Source organism: Patiria miniata, unplaced genomic scaffold (genome assembly GCF_015706575.1).
Source record: "Patiria miniata isolate m_02_andy unplaced genomic scaffold, ASM1570657v1 HiC_scaffold_20, whole genome shotgun sequence".
Taxonomy (NCBI): Eukaryota; Metazoa; Echinodermata; class Asteroidea; order Valvatida; family Asterinidae; genus Patiria; species Patiria miniata.
In genome coordinates this window covers 878,448-901,685 of record NW_024037059.1, presented here as the reverse complement: position 1 = coordinate 901,685, position 23,238 = coordinate 878,448, and the positions used below count along the sequence as shown (strand labels likewise).

The window sequence follows — 23,238 nt, the reverse complement described above, 5'->3', positions numbered from 1 at the left end:
AATTTATCACTTGCAATTTTAGCTGTTGAGAGACTTGAAACCCTTGAGAATGTGACAAGCCTCAGTCGTCCTGACTCAGCCAGACTCTAAACAAAAGATAACCTTTGACCTCAGTGGGGGATTTACGTTCCCATAATTCTCTGGTGTTTGTTTTAGTAGGAAGGAGGGGATTGAGGCTCATTTCTTTTCCAATTTATACTATAGGGACACGTTGACTTTTAACTCTTGAAGTACTGTTGACAGATCGGCAGCCCTTGAATGTTTAGTCGCACTTTTGACATTGAGTTGCCATGATGACATTTTCTTGTTTCAGAAATTCAGAAAATTAAGAATTTTTTTTATAATTATAACATATATTTTTTAAAAAGTATAAGGGAATTGAAGCTTTAAACTTTGGCCTTTCGATATTCTATTGATTTTTTTTTTTGCAACTATAACAAAAAACATATGAAAAGTAAACCTTCAGCTTCATTCGTTCTTGATGCATAAATAATTCATGCCTTGTTCATATTTAATTGCTGTGTGCAGATGAAGTTGAATTGCGCTAGCCAGCAACACTGACCATAAATAGTACAAGCATGCCCATAATTCTAATGTCTTGAGCCTCCATTACTGTTTGCATCCCAGGGAGAAACGTGAGAAGATCCTGATGAAGATGGCCACCAAGAACAAGTCGTTGGATGCTGAGGATATCGTACACATCCTCACCAAACCCTCGCTGTATGAAGATGAAATACAAGATGTGCCTGAGGTGAGTTAAGAAGTCCCAACAAACAAAACCACTTCTCACACCAACTTCTCTCTGTCTGTCCTGGTTGTGTCTGGAAACTTTACAGAGGGTTTGGGGAGGTTTTTTTTAACCATGAAAGGCCGTAAACTTGCTCCTTGCTGAAGTTTAGGGCGCTCTTGATCATTATCAGTTGAGTTTGCATTGGAACAAGTTTGATGGTTGATGCAAGAGGAATTTTTGAGATGCATGCAGAGAATTGTTTAGGATACGTTGATACGCACTGCCTGTCTGATGCTTACTCTTATGAGTGATTAGTGGGTGCCATTTTGCAAGGAGTGGGTACCGGTCTTGTTGAAATGCACTTACAGGATAGCCTCAAGAGGGTCAGGAACAGAAAGCAAAACCAGCCTATGAAATTCAATTTGTCAAAGTTCAGCAAAGAAAAGTTGTGAAAAAAATAAGAGCCCACTCTTGCTGCCACATTTGGATAGAGGTAGCATTTGTGACTGCCAGCCAGATTGTGATCACTTTGCCAGTGGTTTATTTGCTCATTACTTTAAGAATGGAACCTGGGTCATATGCAAATTACCCTAGAGGTCATCCTGTTGGTCAGGTCAACTTAGGGGTTGTACATAAACTTGTTTAGCTAATTAGTGGATGTGTTGATTGAAAATTCTGGTCATAGGGTTTATTAATGAATGTATTAATTGTTGGTGCAAATTATCGTCACTTATCAACTAAGTATTAATTTACATCAATTGGTGCTCTGAATACTCTTCTTTGGAGAATAATTTGACTGATCCGTTTGTTCAAACTGATCAGTTTATTGAGCTGTCGCTTTCCTTAATAATTTTACTCTGCATTTGGGAATCATTGCAATCATTGCTTTGACTTTGTATCCATGCCAAAACATGATCATGTGTTCTACATCATTGCCTCATGTTCATTGCAGTGTGAGCATCCTAATTCATGATCAAATTCAACATAAGGTTTGCTTTATGAAAAAATACATGCTTAGGGTCCTTGTTGAGGGAGGTGCCATTCTTGCAACTCCTAGGAAAAGTGCAATTTAACAATTTTGATTGGTTATTATTTTTCTTGATGTGGATTTAATAAGTACGTTGTAGGCACTAAAGCTTTTGCTTTTGGGTTTCTGGTTCAAATTTGAGGTAGGCAGCTTGCTTGTATACATGCATGTAGCAGCATTGGGGTATGTATTTGAAATTTGTGAAAATTTGGTTGTTGTTAGTGGCTTTTTAACAAGCAGTGAAGTTTTATTTCACTGTCGTATGATTGATTTTTATGAAAGTTAAGGTTGACTGTAGATTCTACTGCCAGAATATGGGGTTGGAGTTCAGGATTTTTTTAATTGGGTTCAGTGTCAAATCCTGATTTTGGATGTCATTGAATCAAAGGAATTTTCTTGGTTTTTTGGTAAAGTGTTGTGTTGTGTCCTGTGGTTGAGTTGGTGTATTGCTTTGTGCATGATTTTCAAGAACATACAGACAGTGTCAGGCAGGGTTGCTGTACTTCACAGCTACATGTATTTACCTTGAAAGATAATTTTGGTAGTTATGGTGATAATGTAAGGTTTATTGATTGTTAATTCATAGAAACGAAAAATGTTAGCATTTGCTCATTGATATCACTGTATTTTCATGATGTGTCATCAATAAATGTAAAAATATGAAATTAAACAGGGTCTAGATTATCACAAAGATTATCAAAATCTTCAATAATGTACAAAATACCCCACCGCCTTAAAATAGCATCAATATATTTGTACTAAATATCATCTATATTTAGCTAAAAATTGAAAATATTTACCACACAAGCATTTGATAAACAGTTGTTTGTTTTCTTGCGGCTTTGTAACATTCTTTGTTGCACAAAATTATGTCCTTAGATTTGCACACAGGATTTAGATTCGCATACAGTGTATGTTTTGGATGAATATTGGAAATTGAAGTGGTTTCTTGAATTTTATAAATCAGACTTTTGTATTCACGGTAAAGCCAAAGAGTGAGACATAGAACTGAGTAATGAGTGGTTAAATAGTTCATATCTTTAGTTAGTTTTGAGAAGGCTGATCTACAGGTATTTTGAATGTGTATATCTGTGATTCTAGAGCGACAATTTTTTCTGTTAAAAGGTTAGGCACATTATGATGGTGAAGAAATGGCAAAAAAAAGATAAATTACAGAACATTCCTGTAAAATCTGGTTGTGGTTGTTGTTGAACATCAATGTTTCCCCACTTTTGTAGTTCGATAATGTGAAAATCAGTGTTTTAATGCATTCATGGAAATTATCCGAAATAAATTGTTAAGCAACAAATAAGTTGCAATATTTGTGTTTGAGGGCTTATAAAAACACATTAAATTTGAAGTGTTAATTATACATTTTAAGGTTTCAACGGGAAGCATAGGTGATGTTGAATTGTAGAAACAATAATTGTTGTCAGGCATCTTTGGTTCTTCAAGTATATTTTCTAAACTTTTTGGGGAGCAATCAAAATGTGTAAGGCTTTTCCTCCTGATGTTTGTGATAGTAAGGCATGATGGACCATTCGAAGTTCCTCCGTGTATCCAAATGAAATTTGCGTGTTTTGGTTTTTGAAATAACTGTGTTTGGTCTCCGCATGATGGGCAGTTTTTGTTGAGCCTTCTTGCCGATGGTTGATTTGTTTTCTGTTCAACTTGAGTTGCAGCGTCATTTGTTTTCAATAGCTTTTAGGTTTTTAAATTTCAAGATTTCTGTTTCAAAAGGACTTTATGTTTTGCTTTTGTTGGTTGATTTCATTCATGTTTATGCGGTCTGTTTTCCTTATTTTATTTTTTTAAATTTTGTTTACATGTTTTTGTCTTTCTTTGTGAGTTTTTTTTTTGGGGGGGGGGGAGGGGGGCAGGCACATGTTTTATTTGTTTCAGTTTTTGTGTATACCTCCCTTGTAACATTTTGTTGTTTAATGGCGCTGCTATTTTGTTTTGATTTTAGCTTCATTTTCATTTGTGCATGCTGTGTTTTTCCCCCTCCGCATTTTTCCCAACCCAGCGACGGCCCCGGTCTAAGTCCATACCTGGCAATTACAAACATGGGGAGTCTAGCTTCCCTACGTTTGACACCACTAACCCCTCTCATGACACCACTGATGCCCCCTCTCTGAGCCGGCAACCCCCTCCCGATGTCTCCCCCAAGCTTAAAGTCAGACGGAGTGGTGTAGGCAGTGCTTTTGCCCCTTACCAGCGAACAGACAGTGTCAGTATTCAATTTTCACATGGCTTCTCTCAATTCCATTTTTCCTTTTTTTTTTTTATTTCATGCCTCTCTCTCTCTAACTAACACTGCTTTACTAACAACACCATCATGAGGAAAAGCTGTAATGGATTTTGCTAACCGTAAATTTTGTAGAAAAGGTGGAAAGTTGAAGGTTCAGTTCAGTCAAGATGCAAACTATGGCAGAATAAATAACTTTGTTATTTTAGGAAAAAAAACTTGTACACTGTTGGATAAAAACTGCTGAACATCACATTGTGAATGTTTGTTTTCACAAGGACTGGAAAGGATGCATTGCCAGTGACTTTTCAGTCATTAATCTTCAGTTTTTGGACATAGCATCAGTGACTGAACTTGACCTTTAACTTCTGACAATAGCCTGGGATCCATCCTGCTTTATCTGTAATATTATAGTTCACTTGTGGACTGGATTGCTCTTTCAGTTCATTCATGTAGTATGACCATCATAACTTACTAATAATTTTCTCTGGAGTGAAATTTCTTTTTCTTCTGGGTCAAAATTTGGACAAAAAAAAACAACACTTTTTAATTTCACAAATTTTAATGATTCAAGTGAAGAAGTGTAGTAATCTTAAAATTTCATAAGCAAGAAATAAGATTGTAATTTCTGGAGTAACCTTTGTTTCAAATTTGAAAAGTATTATATTCGTAACCATGGTTACCCACAAGTGTCATTTGCTTCTTCCAACTATATCCGTACTTTGAATTAAAAATAAACCTGCATTGTTAATATGGTACAAAGTACATGAGGAATTATCAGAAGCTGTCATGTTATAAAATTCTGAAGAATTTGTCAATTTTTAGATCTGAAGAATATTGTTGGGTTGCACAAACATTGTTAGTTGCATTGTACCGGTAGATTCCACCATTGTTATCATTCATAACATTTAGTTCTGTATTACTTGACTAATCCTGAGCCATTCATAAAATGTAGAGATAGTATTTCAATTCTCATTCTTTGAAGCACTGCTTTTGAAATAAAATCAATTTCTTCAGTCAAAATAAAATAGTTCAACGAGTAGTGCTTTGTTCGAGTTGTATCAAGTACGGTTTACTTGCATGAAATTCTGCTGTTTTAAGCAAAGATTGCATAAGTCCCTCTAAAATACTTAATCTCCAAAAGTTTGCCAAAATCTCCATGACTTTTTTTTTATACTCATAGGACTAGTTCCTTAGGTCTTGAAAAGGATTTGTAAATTGCTAGTAGGCATTTAGATTAACATGGCACTTGGTAGGAATTCCCCTGAACACTTTGCCAGATGAAAATGTCAGAGGTTCCCTGAGCATGCTGGGAATTCTTGACAACTGCATCCTGAAGTAACTTGTCCGACCTTGGTATTAATGAGACAGAGTGCACATCATGGATGAACTGACAAATGTCAAGGGATTTAAGATTCATTGCTTGAGCTGCAAAAACATTTCCTCAAGTACAATATACATTAAATTGTTGATATGCATTGGAAAAGATTCGGGGAAGATATGAATTTACATGCAATCTTAAGGAGTAATTCTTGCTTCTTGCAACAACACAAAGTGAATAGTAGACTTCAACAAACTAAAATATTCAAAATGAACTTTTTTTTATGGGGCATAATCAAAGAACCGGCTGTAATCTCGTCTGTCATTCAGTTTATTAGGAAATTTGAGTGGAGAGGGGGCCAGGAAGAGAGGACTTTCAAACTAAAAAATAATCTATGAGCCTATAAAGCTTTACAAAGGATTAAACAGGCATGCAACTTTTCCTCGGATCCGCTGATTTCCTCGTTTATGAATGCCATTACAAATTGAAAAACACTGTACAAAGTCTTGTGTGGTTTGGAATTTCCTCGTTTTTTTTTTTTTATTTCCAGTTGCATGCCTGATTTAAGTTGTTGTATTTAGGTCAATACAACTTGAAATGTAAAGTTGATTTATTATTTTGGGAAAACTTCACTCCACCTAGCTCAAGGTTGGAACCTGGGGTCTATATGAAGGAACAACTATTACTAAACTCTATGTAGTGAAGTAAACTGCATCACTAACAAGGATTTGCTGAGTATATCAAACTGGGAAACAGCCAAACTCAATTATTTTGATTTTGTTAATGCTGTTTGCCAGGTAGATATGCTGAGTATAATCATCTCAATACGCTTATCTCTAAGCACATTTCCTTACTGATCTGCAACTGATTGGCGGTGATTTCACTTTTTTCCATGGGAGGTCTAACTATGTAATCATCCACCATGCACACAACTAATGCTGCACACACTAATCACAGCATTAAGAGGCTTACTTCAAAAAGATGAACTTCGTGATTATTAATGATTGACGGATTGTTAATACTGGACACAATGTTTAAAATTTAATTTTGCCGAATGATCAAATCATTCTGCAGAGCTATGGCGCCATGTTGCCAACATTAATTAAAAACATACAAAATCCAGCCAATTTTTTAGCAAATTTGAGCTATGAATTTCCATCACTGTGCCATGTTTATCCAGAAATTAGAGTCATGCTGTCTGCAGTGCTATACTTGTAGAGGTTTTGTGAGCTCAATCAAACATGCGATTTCCTTTTTCCTGTTTGGCATTGTTATGTAAAAAAGTTTTGAAAAATTCAATAATATCTTCTTGGAATTATAACAATATTGGTTTAGTTGAGAGAAATACTGTACATGTACAAACTCAATTTCCAAACCTGCATCCATCCATGAAAGAAAATTGATTTTTTTTTATTCTGTGGCCTAATGGCTTAGGTATTGAGTGCCATTCTCCCTCACTAAGCAACAACAGCTGTAACTGTCATTACTGCATCTCATTCCATTCCGTTCATCATGATTGAGAGTGAATATCTCAGGGCTGCATTGAATCTGAATCATGGCCACAATATTTAGTCTTAATTAAAATGTGAAGAAAAGAATAACACATCCATTCAAAAACATGAGATAAGTGCTTAACCAACACTTGTGTTCTGGCGATATTTCATTTTTGCTTGCAACTCTGAGTGCAGTCGACCTCGAGGGTTTCTGCATGCAATTTGCAAATAATAATTTCTGCCATTTGTTTTCTTTTTTTTGGATTGAGCAGATGCCTGAATTGGCATCTGAAAAGAAATTGCCTTTTGGCAAATCATTTCTTTTATATTGGATGCGGTTGGGCATGACCAAATTTTGCATATTTCGTGAAAAGCAAGCCCAAAAATTGGAGGCAGATGTTCATGTGAATAATTGACTTTGATAAACAGTAGGCTGCACAGCAGAAAGATGTTTGTACGTGTTGAAAATTAGCCAAATTGGAAATTTACTGGATTGGTTGCCATCAGTGAATTTGCTAGTTGCTGAAACTTTTATCTGGATATTCATGCTCCAATTTGGCACAAAAGAAATTTCCCAACAATACTAAAGTTATCCTACACGGAGTTCACCTTTTTCAAATTCGCATGAAAATTGAGTTTTGTGATATAATGCACAAACAGCGTGGATCCAGTAACGGGAGGAAAACGATGCAGAGCACTCAACGAGTGGATGACTTCACAGACCTGCGCCCAGGACATGTGGAGCCCCTGACATTCCGAGAGAAACTTCTCCGTGATCGAGACCGGGAGATTGGCCTGTCGGTCCAGCAGAGAGATTCTAAATCTTCAGCCTGTTTGCCGCAGAAGAAACGGCTGAGCATGGGCATTATGGGAAGGGTGGCTGCGTTCAACAAGGGTGAAGGGGAGGATGAGCATAAGGCTAAGCCGCAGCCTCCCAAGCCAGCCCCCAAACCGGTAAGGTTGAGAGTGGAATGGAATGAGTAGAAACAGGCCAAGTAAGCCACTGTAGTAGCATTCTTAATCTATAGTGATTTAAAAGCCAGGATTAATAGATTAATACACTTTGTGATGAAAAATATGCATTTATGAATGCTGTCTGTTGTTTTTGAACTGTTGCAATTGTAATTACTTGTAACCGTTTTAAATTTGGCAAAGTAACCTGTGATTGGGATACGTTACCCTCATGTGCACTTTAGTTTTAGCTTGTTATTGTGAAAACAAGCTATGTGTGTTTGACGTGGCAGTTTTGGGCTTTGATTTACAACTGGGGTGATGCGAGATGATGAACACTTTGGAATTAAATAGTGCTTCAATCTTACAGTAGCTGTACATTTTTTACAAAAAAAAATATGTATGCAATGTACAAGCATATAACACAATTGAGAGCTTCTCTTTGTGTTCTTTGATTGACTAAAAATTGTGTAGAGCATGTAATTTAATGTACATGTATGAGTTGAAGGATAAAACCATTTATGTAGCTCTGACTTGACCCCCTGAACTGAAGATAGGAATTGAAAATAGAAGAGCATACTGCTTCCGTTCACAGCGTCTACCGTTTTTACTAACCAGTTTTTATGTAACTCTGTAACGAAAAATCGTAATTAACAGTATTTTCTCAACATGGATTTTTGTATGTTCCTATGCATGGTGTTCCATGGTCCCGCTATTGCACATTGTGATGACAGTACATGTCTTTAACGTGTGCAGTTAGGGAATTCATGCACACAGAAAAAAAGAGAGAACAACTACATGTACATGTACTTTTTCACTAACTCAGCCTTACCGCAGGTGGTTTCTGACTTTCTTCCAGTGTGGTATTTTGCATGAATTCATTTTGGGAACAGTACCTTGCTGTGCAAGTACGTGTGCATGGCTGAGCCTTCTTTAGATCAACATTTTGGTCTGTGGCTATGGATTTTTTTCATCAGCATGCTATTATAAAAAAAAAAACGTAGCCGAAGCCAGAGTCGGACATCACTCTTAATTGTATATCAAGCTTCTGAGGCAATCAGTGATTAATCACGAATAAACTCTTTCTTCTCTCTTTAACTTGTTTTGCTCACTAGTCAAAGGAGCCAGAATACACGGAGCTGACCATCAAAATGAAGCAACGGCCTAGAAATGAGGATGGATTTGGATTTACTATCTTCGGAGGAGCGGATAGCGGGAGATCGATTGTGGTCACCAGCATCACACCAGGTTAAATTCACTTTCATTCTTTTTTCAATTTCAGTTTTGTGGTTTATTTGTAAATGTTTAGTGTTGAACCCATTTGCTCCTTTGCTATATTGTATAACATTGGATTTATTCCCTAGTGAATCCATGAAACCATACAGTGTTGAGGTGGTGTGAGCGGCACAGGGGGCAACAGGCAAGGTGGTTTGGGGATGGTACAGTGATTAATAGGTTAAATATTCAAAGCATCTAGAGACTTATTGCTTGGTGCCTAAATAAATAAAATCTTTCCAAATTGGACAGCTTTGTAATTAGGTAAATTTTGGTCACAGTGATCTAAAAAAAACCAAATGGGTGCAATAATTAAATAAATAATTATCAAAAAATAACAGCAAGATTGCAGATTGTTTTGGAGACTGTGTAAACAAGTGTAAAACCTGAAAGATTTGTTACTGAAGCACCAAAAGATTTTGAGATAATATGTTGCTACTCCTAATAAGAGCTACAGATTGTCAAAAATGCTACAGTGTCTACCTGTGCTAGATTGATGTATTTTCCCTTACCTTAAATGCAGGCAGCACAGCTGAAAAGTGTGAGCTGAAAGTAGGAGATGAAATCGTTGCCATCAACGGCGAGACAACTAAGATGGTTACTTATGACCATGCTCTGTTCTGCTTCAGTTCATCAGTACTAGATGGAGAGCTGACACTGAAGGTTCATCGATATGAAGACCTGGGTAAGAGAATACAAAGGTTGATAAAGCCAAGGTCCCACGTACACGAGAGGAGTTGAGAAGGTTGGGGAAATAAAGTTTAATTGATATTTTTATTTTGGTACAGGGAATAGAGCTCGCAGTACTACAAGCACCAGAAGCACTGAGCGCAGCCCAGCCAAGTCAGACCCCTCAGAATTCTCCAAACGTCGAGCCATGTCGCAACCCACAGATCCTAAGAATCTGTCTCAGGCAGCTAGGGCAAGGAAGATCCTTGAACAGATGCGAGAGGAGGAGCAGAGGATGGAAGACATGAGACGGGAGAGGGAGGAAGAGAGGATGGGTGTAGCAGTCAATGGGTTAGTCAAGTACTTGACATTATTTTGTCAGCATTGCAGTTAAGTTATCACAAGTCACTATAAGTCATTGCAAGTTGTCTCATGTTGGTCACAAGTCGACCACAAGGCAGTCACAAGTCAACCACAAGGCAGTCACAAGGCAATCACCAGTCAATCACAAGGCTGTCACAAGTCAATCACAAGGCAATCACATGTCATCAAGTGACAACCTACAAAAGCCCTTTTAACACTAGACAAATCACGGGGTTGACGCAGGGTTGAAAACATGCATCGTTTCACACTTGAAGAATTTCAACCCTGCGACAACCCCGAGATTGCTTTCGCCCAGGGTTGAACTCAACCCTGCTCCAGACCAGGGTTGAGATTTTCAACCCGGGTTGAAATTCTTGCCAGGGTTCAAAACAGTAGTGACTGAGCATGATAAGCTTGATTTGCATGAAACAAGAGTGAAACGATGCAGGGTTAAATGCGGGGTTGAAAAATCAAAAACTCAACCCGGAGCGGCACTGGGTTCACCCAGGATTGAGTTCAACCCGGGTTGAGAGGCTCTAGTGTGAAAAGGGCTTTAAATGAACTGTGACACCAGCATTTATCACTTTTATCCTCAATCACTTATGACCTGACTTGTGATTTGACCTGTGCTTGACTTGTGATTGACTTGCGATTGACTCAAGTAAAGCTCTGCAATTTCACCTCTCAGACTCGGTCTTGTTTTTCATTATCTTTTAGAAACCAGAATTGGAACCACAGTGACAACAAGCGGGATCCTTTGAGGGCATACTACGATGAGCCAGAGGTAATTTTTTCACTCTTCGTTGGGTATTGACTTTCTAAAAGGTCATATAAACCCATAAAGAAATTTGTCTTTTCATATTTAGTATGAATTCTTCTTGGGTATTATTTTTAAATTGCTTTGCAGTGGTAAAATAAGGTGTGAAAGGATTGCAGTATTCTTAAGTTTTCCAAAGATAAAAGCAAAATGAACAAAGTAACATTTCCTAAATTGCATTGTTGATGTATTCGAAAAAGGAAGTCATTTCTTCACGTTTGTCAAAAATGTGATAATTTTGCATGTTGCACGAAAGGTGTGCTACTTGTCACTGTATTAATTATGCCTTGTAGTGGCTAGACTGTTGTATACCCTTAATTTCACAATCAGATATGTACTGCATGCTGATCTTTCCTCACCCAATCCTTTAATATAAACAGCCAGAAGAACGACATCTAGGTGATGCTATCCCATCAGGCCCGGCTGCCCCCTCTGTATCTAAACCCAAAGACTCCGCCCCCTTAGGCGGCCCTGAGCAGACCTCAGTTGTTGAATCAGAAATCAAGCAAGAAGCTGTCAAGCCAGAAGAAAAATTAGATCTGTTATTGAATCTCACAAGAAGTTCTCCCAATGGGGAACAATATGGAAAACCTAGCCAAGTTGGGGTAGACGTACTGGGTGATGAAATACCTCTCAAACGGGATGCAATATCACCCGATGCAGGGATAGTTTTAGACAATGACTCAAAAGAAGATCTGGACAGAAAGTATCCCAGTGAAAATGGCTCCAAACCACAGGTCGTGGATGAAAGCATAGAACCTGAAGATAATTTGGTTATTGTTGGGGAACAATCAGTAAACCTCTGGAAGCTACTTGGACATGATGCTTTAGAAACTCCCGAATCTGATCCCCTGGCAAAGAATGGGAATGTACCAGAGGAAACTGGGCCTGATGGGGGTATATTAGATGGTTCTCCAGACAGGGAGATTGGAAGGTCCAAGGTGAGTTGAAGCGGTCATGTTTGCACTGACAACTGGATGAAGTGCCTGCACCACTAACCACGCACCCGCACCACACTAATTACTGTATGAAAACTGTTGCCATCACTAATGCTTTCTTGCACAAGATTTTGAAACTTGTTACTACAGGCTTGTAATCAGGTTATCATGAATCAGTCATATATTAGTCACAAGTAATCTAGACTCAAGTTGAATCATAAGCTATTTAAATAAAAGTGACAAGGGGAATTAAATAACCACAGTCCATACCCTTGTTCTTGTGATTGACTTGTGATTGACTTGTGATTGACTTGTGGTTGACTTGATTGCAACACTTGGAATTCACTAGTTCACAATCGTGGAAATTTCACTAGTATTGCATATTTCCCTTTTTGACAATTTAGAACGGTGTCTTACAATGTAGCGTGTTTAACAAGGTGGAGGAATCCTAATATTTGTATCTTTCTTTTCTTTGAATAATAAGCCGCATTCACATTGGATTAACAATTTGGAAAGATTGACTATGAGTATGACTGTAAGTAGCAATGTGGTTTTTGCCCCTGTGGATAAATGTAATCACTGTTTCACCTATTTTTTTATGCACTGTTTTCTCTATGTTTTCTGTGTGTTTTTTTTCAAGCAATGCTGCTTTTTAAAATAGGTACAATATGAAATTGTCAAAGTTATGTTACAGTTTGTATACATGGATAGCTGTTATTATAAGATGGAATTTTGCGTTGGGGTGATGTAAATCAAATTAGGTTTTGCCCTTCACCGACGTTTTAATACACTGAGTATACAGTGTTAAAATGTCGGTGAAGGGCAAAACCTAATTTGATGGATAGCTGTTGTGAAAAAAATTGATCTTAAAAAGGGGAAGGGAAGTTAGCATTTTAAAAGTGATCGACATTCTGTAAAGCGGTTCGGACTCATTTACATGCTAAATTACTCGTTTCATGTGCTGTTTCAACTGGGTATGCATGGCCATTTCTTGTTTAAGCCCTGGTGTCAAAGTTTGTGCTAAATATCTGTTTAATCCGGTAAATTTTGAAAGTATATTGAGAGGGGAACATTAAAAAGAGCTAAAATACTTGTCCTTTGTTGTACATGTACTCATCTTTCAAGGTGGTGGTTGAGTTCATCTGTGCATTGAGTTCTTTGAGTTGTTTATGTTTTTCATTTAACCCACTTAATGTGTTCTTTTTACTAAATATTTGTAGTTTGCATCATTAGCAAAATGCACAGCATGTCATGTTTTCTGGCTAATGCACCTTGTAAGGGATTGAAAGTCCAGGAAAGCACTTTTCATATAGATGTTTCTGTAACTTTTCAAAGTTTCTCATCTGCACGTCACAATTAAAACAAAATCCTGTTTTCCTTTCGGATATCTGAAACAGCAGCAGATTTTTTGTTTTCTGTAATTTCTGTCGCTTCTTTCTGTTGAAGCATACACCTTTGATTGTCATTTTGGTTTTGTGTTTTGCTATTATTCATAAATAAGAAAATGTAACGAGGATATCTTCTTTTTTTAAAGAGATGTTTGCTGTACGCTAAAGCGACTGCATACAAAATACGTGGTAATTGATTGGAAGAATTAATAATGATGAAGTAACAATTTAAGCCATGGGCAAAAGTTGATGCGTATCGTAAACCTGTTTTGTGAAATGCCTTGCAGTTCCCTTCTTGACACCTAGTTTTAGTTTAACCCCTATGCTGTTGTCTTATTATCATACGTCTTGCTCTGATTTGTTAGATGGAGAGTGATGGAGAGATGTTTTCATCAGAGGATGAAGAGAGAATGGAAGAAGAAATCATGAATAGGATGCAGGAGGAGCAACGAGCTGAAGAAGAGGCAGAGGCCAGGCATCGGCGCATCCAAAATGATGAGAAAAACAAGGTACAATAACTTGCGTTAAATTACATTTTTTCTAACAAAGAACTTAACATTCATAAATCAACCATGCACTGTATCATTGAATACTTTGTCAAACTGTTGTACAATGATTTTTTTAACAGTCGCCCATAGAAGAGGACTTCATCACACCCCAGTCTAAGCAGGCTGAAGAAGCACCAATCAGCTTCAAAAGTATCCCCTCTGAGGCAAGTGCACCTGCTCAGATGCCATGGCAACAATCTGAGAACCTGCCCTCTTCTACCTCCACCACAACAGTTGATAGCAGTAAACCACCCAAGTACCATCCAGTGAAATTCACGTCAGGACCCAAGCCGTTCTCAAATCGGCGCGGACCAGAGCCCTACAAGCCCCCGACATTCAAGCCAGTCAGTGTGAAGGATAACGGGCCTGGTGTCAAGCAAGACATGCTGAAACGGAGATCGGACTTCTTTAGTAAGCCACCGGAGATGGACCAATTGCCTGTCTTTGGTTACTCAGGTAGTGAACCAGACTAGTGGTTTGCATGTTGGTGTGATTTGAAATTGTTACCTCCAGTTATTGAAAGGCTGGGAAATGGTGGTCAGATTTTTACCCATTGATCCAATTACGTGTATAATGTGAAGTTCTTTAACTTATTGCATGACGAAAATTAGTATTACTGGCTCTGTTATTAGAGAAATCCCAGAAAACCTGAAATGAAATAGATTGCATGTTCATCTAACAATTCTTATTCATTCAAATTTTGACTTTTTCATAAACTTTCCTTAAAATTTAATGTCAAAACAAAATCTAAATGTTGTAGTTCTGACCACCAACACTAATTTTGAACAAAATAATAATTGACACAAATGTAACAACTGTTTCCATTTGTTCACACCATTCCCGCATGCTACTAGCTGCTAACTACCTCAGTGGTAACGGAACACAGGTATTTTGTCACGTTATTAACATTATATTAATATTGTAAACTGACATGACATGACTACATGTCACACTAGTCCTTACCATGCGACCAGCAGGATAGTAGTTTAAAATGCTCTAATAAAACATTTGAGTGAATCCTAATTTTTGTGCTAATTTTGGTTTGAAACTATTTTGTATCCCAAAAAGTGCAATTGTGATGTGAATTGCTTTGTTGTTACCATTTACATTTATGCTCTGTGGTGTTTATTATCAGATGATGAGAGAGACATGAATAACCGAAGCGGCCAGTCTAGTCCGGTTGTTGGTGAAAGTGTGACTGCTGAAGTACAACAACCTATCGAGGCCGCCATTGAACAACAAGTCCAAGAGCCTGTTGAATCATCCGTCAGACCACAATCCAAACAGCCTGCATCACTTGCATCTCGGAAGGCATTCAATGTCGAAGAAGAGAAGAAGAGATTAGAGCGATGGCACGCTGAACAGGAGAGGATTCGCCAAGAACAGTATGAACAGGAGCAGAGGAGGCTGCGAGAGCAGCAGGAGAAAGATCTTGAGAGAGCTGAATCAGAAGAAAGAAAGAGGAAGATGGAGGAACAGCAACGGCTGATGGAGAAGCAGAAGATACTGCATGAACAGGCCGCGGAGGAGAGGAAACGTCTTGAGGAAGAACGAAAAGAGAGGGTGAGGAAAGAGCAGGAGTATCTTGAGAGGGCAAGACTGGAGAGGGAAGATGCTGAGAGGGAGAGATTGAAAGATGAAGAGGAGCAACAGAAGATGGCTGCTGAGAGAAAGATGAGAGAACAGGAACAGCTGAGGAGAGAAGAAGAAAAACGGAAGAGGAAAGAGGCGGAGAGGAAAGCAGAGGAAGAGGCACAGCGACGGAGGGATGAGGAAGAGTTGCATCGACAAGAGTTGGAACGACAAGATCGTGAAGCAGAAGAACGAAGACTTGAGATCAACAGACTACGGGAGAAGGAGGCTGAGGAGCGAGCACGGAGGAAGGAGGAAGAAGAAAGACTGGCCCGGGAACAGGAGGAAAAAGAAAAGGAAAGGTTTGCTCGTCTGCGGCAAGAGGAGATTGAACGCATCCGAGCAGAAGAGAGGGAAAAGCTGCAGAAAGAATGGGAGGAGCTTCAGAGAGAGAAGGCTAAGCAAAAAGAGAGAGAACAAGTGGAGCGAGAGAGGTTGGAGCAACTCAGAGCTGAACAGGAGAGGCTACGACAGGAACGCATCAAACTGGAAAAGCAACAAGAGGAGGAACGACGGCAACTCCAGAGGGAGAAAGAACGATTACTGGCACAGTCAACCAACAGCAAGCCTGATGCTGATAAAATACCATACAACAAATCTGACAAAAACCCAGACGTCATTGATAAGGACAATCACTATGGGGAATATGGAGAACCTGTTAAAGAGAGAGAGGTAATTGTGAGCGAGGAGAAAAAGGATGTTTATAGCGCACCTCCTCAGAAGAACAATGATTCTTACAAGGTTCCTGGACAAGCTTACATGTCACAGTTCAAAGGTGAGCATTGATGAGCTCTAGTTACCATAGCAACATCGTGCTTGTCTTACTTTTAACCCAGTATCAAGATTTTCAACTTTCCACCGTGTTGTTAGTTTCATTTAGCCACTTAAATGTTCCCCAGTTTATTGGGCTGAAAAATCTAAATCTAAGCAAACAGCAGCAGTAGATTGACCTTTTATTGCTGAACAATCTTTCTTTCTTTTCCGGTAAGCTATTTCCTTCTTTACCTTTTTGCAGCCCTCGATATCTGTTGATTATTGTATGCTTTATCTGCAAAGATTAATCCATGAGTATTTGATTTTGATTTCGTACAATTTTTGACAGATGGCAGTATGGGAACTCAGCACTGGATGGTTGAGGAAGCTGAGAGAAGACGATTGGCAGAGAAAACCGGAACCTCCCATTCCCACGATCCTGTTGAAGTCCACACCCGTCCAATCGTGAGGCAAGATCTTGACTTGGAACCAGTGTTGGAGAAAAAGAACTACGCCCCGGAACATTTAGCCCCAGTACGTCACATGGATAAGCGAGTCAGTCCAGAACCGATGAAGATTAGAGAACAAGATGTGAGACAGCATCCTCCACCCTCACAGAACCCCAAGAGTCAAGCTTACCGGGAGGTGGCAGTTGATGTCCCATCAGACTTCCAACCGGTCCCGCGAAGGTTGAGAGCACCAGAGATTGAAGCAGAGAAGAAAAAGAAGCAGAATCGACAGTCCATGCCAGATATGGGCAACCGTGTGCCAGATGTGGTCAGGAATGATGTGTATGCACCGCCAGTGCCACCACACAGCTCTGACAGGAACAGTGCACGTATGCCAGAAAGAATCCCACAAGTAAGTTTGATAACTTGGAAGAGGGCTAACACTACTTTTTGGGTGTAGATTGATGACTACTTTTGTGCACATATTAATCATTCCAAAAAAATTGTAAGGCTCACATTTAAATAAATTAAAAAATAAACCTGAACTTAAGGGGCATGATACGTACATGTAATGTCGTGGAGTATCGGAATGAAGAATGAAACATTTTTTAATCACCAGACACTTTGAAATGATCAGATGAAAAACTCAATATTCACTACCTCTATTAAAGCTGTTCTTGATATTTTAATCTTCGGTTTTGCCAAAACTGTATTAAGAGCAACCTTTTGTGTACCAATGTAAAATGCACTGCACTCTACTGATGGGTCACAAGTCTTATGAAAAATAACCAACTCAGTAAAATTCAACAGGAGGCAGCAGAAAGGGAACAATCCTTGGTTACCATGGAAGGTGACCCTATCAGGTACTGACCTCATGAATAATTTAACAGCCACATGCACATGCATAATTCATGAGCTGTTTGGCTGAAAGGAGTGATGTTGGCAACTGAAGAGCAAGCAAACGTGTGTTTGATTTTCAAATTGAAGTCTAATATTTCTCTTTTGTTGCACCCTTTGCTTTTCCTTTTGTGCCACTTTTTTCTACTTTCTGTGATCCTTTTTTTTTTTTATTATTATTTCCATATCGTCCTCTTGTTGCATGTCACTCACATCTTTTTAACTGTTGCACATTTGTTACCATCAACATCTTTTCTCCTCTCTTCGTTCATAACTTCATCCCATTCACTGAAACATTCTTCCAAACTTTCAATCTCATCTATCTACTTGTGCTTTTTTCTTATTTTTATTTTTATTTTTAAATCAAATCCATTTTTGTCTTCCATCCTATTCTTTTTGCATCCTGCTCACCTTTCCTATATCATGTTGACTCTTCAATCATCACATGTCCCTGTTTCTTCACCTCATCTCCCCATCCAATAACCCATCTCACCCCCATTTCTTTTCCTCTCTCCCCCTCTCAGCAGCCTCAGCTAGGCCCCCCGGGTCGCACCTCCGCCTTTCAGCAACCTAGCAAAAAGCCTGCCCCTGGCCGCTCAGTCAGCGGTAAAGTCGTCTGCAGCAACTGCAGCAAAACCCTGGGCAAGGGGTCGGCCATGATAGTTGAATCTCTGGGTCTGCATTTCCACATTCAGTGCTTCCGGGTGGGTAGTTTGTTGGAGAACTCATTAACCTTCTCATTCTTGCTGTGTTGAGTCTTGGGGAATGAATGCACTGAAAACTTGCACGCTCATTGAAACCCTTTGATTGTCATTGATCCTTTTTAAAATGCAAGACATTCCCAAAAAGAGTGTTAAAAAAAGAGAGAATTTTCCCGACGTTTTGAGATGTTTGTTACCATAAGGTTGTACTTTCTGTCATAGTTAATAGCTTAGCAACAGGCCTCTTTAGAACATTGTTACCCTCTTGATATGTATAAGGAATGATTACAATTGCAAAAATGCTTACAAATATAGCATGACCTCTCCTGCTGTTGCATGTCAACTGCATGTTCTTAGCCAAATTTCAAAGCACCGTCAAAAAACCTAATATCTATTTTATGTTTGTATATGACTAAACAGAGTGTTAGCTAACAAAAGCACGCGTGCAGTTTGCCACACAAATGTGCTTGTTGGTGTGCCTTATTAATAAGGATATTATGCGCTGTAGATATAAATGTGTGTATTAAATAAATGTAATAGTTTCATATTGGATATGACTGCACTAGTGAAAGATTTCATTATCCATAATAAAGGTCCGAACCTGTGTTTTGTAGTTGTCATGGTTTTTCACAGTTTGCATTTCAGGAATTTTGGAGCACTTATTAAAATATATTATACATAGTTTTATGGTTTTGTTTAAAGAGATTTAGAGATCTACCGGAATGAGCTAGTTTGTATTGTGGTCTGATAAGATCATCTTTTTAACCCATTCAGTGCTGTGTGTGCAATGTCCAGCTTGCAAATGGAACCAAAGGGACAGATGTACGAATACGGGCCTCAAAACTCCACTGTCAAAACTGCTACAGCAATGATGCAGGTAAACATTCATAGATTTTCATGTAAAAAAAACCCTCTTTGGTGATCCTAACAGTTTGGTGTTCAACAGTCTCTCTGGTAATACCAACAAAATAAAAACCAAGAAAAGTCTGAAGTCTGCTGGGTTGCTGCTTCGCGTCAGTAATGTATTTTGGTTTTGGGTTGATTGTGTTGCAGGATTCGAGTTCACAGAAGTCTGATGAAGATGAGGGAGCAAACAACGAAAGCAGCAACGATGTCTAATGTAAGGATGAATGGAACTTCCTATCATAGCGATGTTTCAAGAACAGTTACTGACCAAGACTACAGAGCAAGCCTGTGATCTTATATGATTATCTGGAGACTTTGTAACCGTTACTGACTGAGCTGAAGTACCTGCTAATTGACCTATCGCCGTTTGCGAGTTAGCCAAGATCTTAGACAACCCTATGGAATTTTGGACGTTAAGTTTTGTTTGTCTCACATTTTGCGTGTTCCGCGTCCATTTGTATATCATGTCATTGCACAACATTTCACAAGCTGCGTTGATGCAATTCTACTGCGATAGGTCAATTGCGCTGCTTTTGGTGTTCCTTAAAAGGCTAATTAACTTGACAACGTTGTACATTTACTTTGTTTTGTCACACTGGTTGTGTTAGCCTAACGTAGTTTGCCTTTTGTTTTATTAATAATGTTAATTCTCACTGTAACATTTTGGGATTTATTCCTTCCAACTTATACTCAGTATTTCACGTGTAAAAATATGTTAAAAGATATTTCCCGTAGTAGATTTGACTTTGGGACAGCATGCTGTATTAAAGATATAAGAGCTGCAAAACTATTTTTTCATATTCTTACTTTTAATAAAACTGTACTTCTAGGTATCAGTGTTAGTTAAATGTTAAAATGGTAAACATTTTCTAAATTTGGGTTTGTTTGTTAGTTCAGTAATCATGTGTTTCGATAAGTGTCTCAACTGTTTACAAATTTAATGTGAAATGCTTGATCTGTATTATAGTGTTTCTGTTGTTGCAAAATACAAACTGTTGATGACAAAAACTTTGTGTCCAAAAGACTAAAAATGAACAGTCAACAAAAATGAGTTGTGCTTTTGAGCAGACAACAGCTGCCTGCATTATAAAGGAAGTATTCATTCATAATTGTTTTGGACCACAGCTTTTATCAAATCTTCAAAGTTCTCAAGCAGGAAAATTATTCATGTACAAAATCAAGGTTTTTTTTTTCCTTTTAGAACTATCATACTCTTCTGTAAATGCTTCTGTTATTAGATTACTTCAGTTGTGTATGTAGGTTTGACCTGTTGATGTGTCTTAAAGTTATACATGTTTTTTTTTTCAAAATTTTGATTTTCTTTTCCAAACAAAATTTAAAGGAATATAATGTCCTGTTAAAAAATAAATTGGCTTGTTTGTTTTGCAGACATTTATAGTTTTAAAAATTGGTTTTAAATGGCGCACTCCAGTTCAGAAATTGCGCACAAGGTTCAGAACAAACTAGGAGCGCCTGCTCTTCATTCAAAAGTTGAAATCAATTAATTCATTACTTGTCATGCGCCAATTGTTTTTGCGTGATGTCTCATTGGAAAGCTCATAACTAATGTAATGCTAGAAAATTATCAATTCAATTTGAAAATGTATTTTTTCAACGTGCCGCACCCAAAAAAGCACGTATACACCAACTTTTAAGTTTGTGTAAAAACTCAAAAGACAAAACCAGCATTATGTATTAAGAGGAGAGGAGCTACCTGTTGTTTACAGTTAAAGTTTGTATTCTTCTGTATTGAGATATGTATGTATTTAGTTGTCTGCATCTTCTGCTTCTAGAAATGAACCGAACAAATCTTGTTTGAAATAAATTCAAAGCCTACCATTTCAGTGTCATTAGGCTATTTTGTAAATAAACAATGTAAAGTGATGGTGGTTTGCAAAGAGAAAAATTGTAGAGTAATCATGGTGGTAAAAAGAATTTTTTTAACTCATTAATTTGTGGCTACGAATTGTACATATTTGAGCTGCTCTTATTATAGAGAAAAGTTCACAAAAATAAGGTGAATTTCTTCCGAAATAACCTTAAAATTCTCAAGTACATTTAATTATTTTGTATTCTTCAGATCGATTGGTAATTTTGTTGCCAAAAATAATGCAGCTTCAGAAAGTATTCTCTTAAATTACTAAAATCGCATTGAGGGATGAAGTAAAATTAGGTGTACATGTAGTTACAAAGTTATGTTTTTCGCTCATGAACTTACAGTAACGGTGTTAATTATCATTAAGCTGTCCAAAGTACCCAAAACAAAGTATTCCGTTAACCTTATTTTTCCCCCTCTGGTCAAATTGAACAGAGTAGGCCTAGTGCTCATATTGTATTTTGTATACTATTATTGGAGGATTGTGTTCATTTGTCAGATCACATTGATAAATTCACTGTCTTTTAAATTTTTCATACGATGTTTAAGAAAAAAATTAAGATGTTGCATAAATGGAGTGGACAATGAATGACTCAAAAGTTAAACCAAGAGCTATACAGAAGTCATATTTTTCTACTTTCTGAGTTCGTCAGACATTGGTAACTTGTGATGAAAAGGAGAACGCTGGTACCTACGACATTTGGATTCATTTCACAGCAATGGCTGAGTGGAATATGACCAATATGGCAGCCATATGACAAGATTCAAAAAATACTTCCTGAATACTCATTGCGGTAACCACACAACGTCACAGCTATGGTATAACTATATTTGACCATCAACAAATCACGATTATCTTTATGTGAACATGTGTAGCTTTGTCAGTTTTCGTTTCAATTAATTTAGCTACTCACCAACGCAATACGACTGGATGCATAACACAAAGCTTTAAAATAGAATAGATGTCCCGATTAAAATTTGGTTGACATGAACAAACTCTCACTTTCCCAATACTTTTGAAACGTCTTGGTTCGAAATAGAAAGGTAAACTGACAAACAATCTTACCTTTCAAAATCCTCACACCCAACTGGTCAAGCTCGAAATAAGTGGTCTATTAATTTCCTGCTCATCCAACTTCAGAAGTTGAAAACTTCCGTGAGATTTGGCAAAATTCTGGTGGTTGATACTGATAGATTCTGTCAGCCGCCGCACTTTATCTTCAAAGTCATCATTTCGTTCTTCTTTTCTGAAAGTTTTAGTTTCAGTTGTTATGTTGGCTAAATCTCACATCAAATTATGTTTTGGTGTTTCATATGTCTGCAGACTAAGAAAGTTGTTTTTGGAACACTACGTTTTTTAAGTTGATGAATAATGAGAAAAGAGCAGACGAAAACGTACAAGCGATATTCACATTACTTTTTAGGCTCGGCCAGGCAGATAGTTTTATCAGTAAGTTTAAAACTATTGTCAAAACAATTATAAAGGAGTTGCTGAAGGAAAAAAATCATTTCGTCAGAAAAAAATATTTTGGCTTTAAAACCAACCCATTTCCCGTAAAACATGACTTATCATGACTTTACCAAAAATCATTGTTACAATGCGATCGTCACATGTTCAGGGGCCACAATTGGTTGGTGCGCGGTTTTAAACAAATCACGGCAGCACGTGACAGGCCGGTCCTCACTTGGGGATTATTGATATTAGCAAAACTATCTTAAGTAGTCACAAATGTTTAAATAAGATAGTGTATTCTAACCTCGGCCAATCTGCCTTCCAGAATAAAGATCAATATTTGAATATTCTTGTAACAAAAACACTTTGTACAGAATGCGGTTGTATATATATTTTTGTGGATTTCTAATGATGGAATAAACATCACATCTGCTTAAAAGGATTCCCAGATATATTTGTTGGGTTTTTTCTGTGTGTTTGACCTGAAGTCAGAAAATAAAATGCTTGGGACAAGGCCAAAGGGAATTTGCACCATGAAAAGTTTTCACCGATATGAAACATGCACAACATAAAATATTCTGTGCGTTTCATATCAGTCAAAAAATTACATGGGTACCACAGAAGTTTAAAATGGGAATTATTCCAGAAGAGAGAAATCTTCAGTGACCTTGTTACACCAATGTGACAAATTTATATCTTAAAAAACTTTCCCTAGGGATGGAGACACTAAACATCGAACTCCGCATCACCCCCCCCCCCCCCCCCACACACACAATATCAATGAATGAAACACAAACAGAACA

The 23,238-nt window shown here is 37.9% G+C and overlaps 1 protein-coding gene across 9 annotated transcripts in view; it reads left to right on the top strand.

The window, feature by feature from the left end:
- Positions 1–22,877, top strand: part of LOC119727352 (LIM and calponin homology domains-containing protein 1-like) — a 49,203-nt gene extending 26,326 nt beyond the window's left edge. Inside the window, exons 10-25 of one of the 9 annotated variants that reach the window (XM_038199206.1) lie at positions 628–751; positions 3,784–3,987; positions 7,480–7,773; positions 8,886–9,018; positions 9,569–9,730; positions 9,834–10,065; positions 10,795–10,861; positions 11,275–11,835; positions 12,317–12,367; positions 13,586–13,729; positions 13,849–14,224; positions 14,904–16,175; positions 16,503–17,014; positions 18,024–18,203; positions 18,975–19,077; positions 19,254–22,877. In XM_038199206.1, the coding sequence (XP_038055134.1) occupies positions 628–751; positions 3,784–3,987; positions 7,480–7,773; positions 8,886–9,018; positions 9,569–9,730; positions 9,834–10,065; positions 10,795–10,861; positions 11,275–11,835; positions 12,317–12,367; positions 13,586–13,729; positions 13,849–14,224; positions 14,904–16,175; positions 16,503–17,014; positions 18,024–18,203; positions 18,975–19,077; positions 19,254–19,276 (4,438 nt within the window). In that variant the 3' untranslated portion in view covers positions 19,277–22,877. The remainder of the gene's footprint in view (positions 1–627; positions 752–3,783; positions 3,988–7,479; positions 7,774–8,885; positions 9,019–9,568; positions 9,731–9,833; positions 10,066–10,794; positions 10,862–11,274; positions 11,836–12,316; positions 12,368–13,585; positions 13,730–13,848; positions 14,225–14,903; positions 16,176–16,502; positions 17,015–18,023; positions 18,204–18,974; positions 19,078–19,253) is intronic. The other 8 variants (XM_038199207.1, XM_038199211.1, XM_038199210.1 and 5 more) reach the window with 8 other exon arrangements.
- The last annotated feature ends 361 nt before the right edge of the window (positions 22,878–23,238 follow it).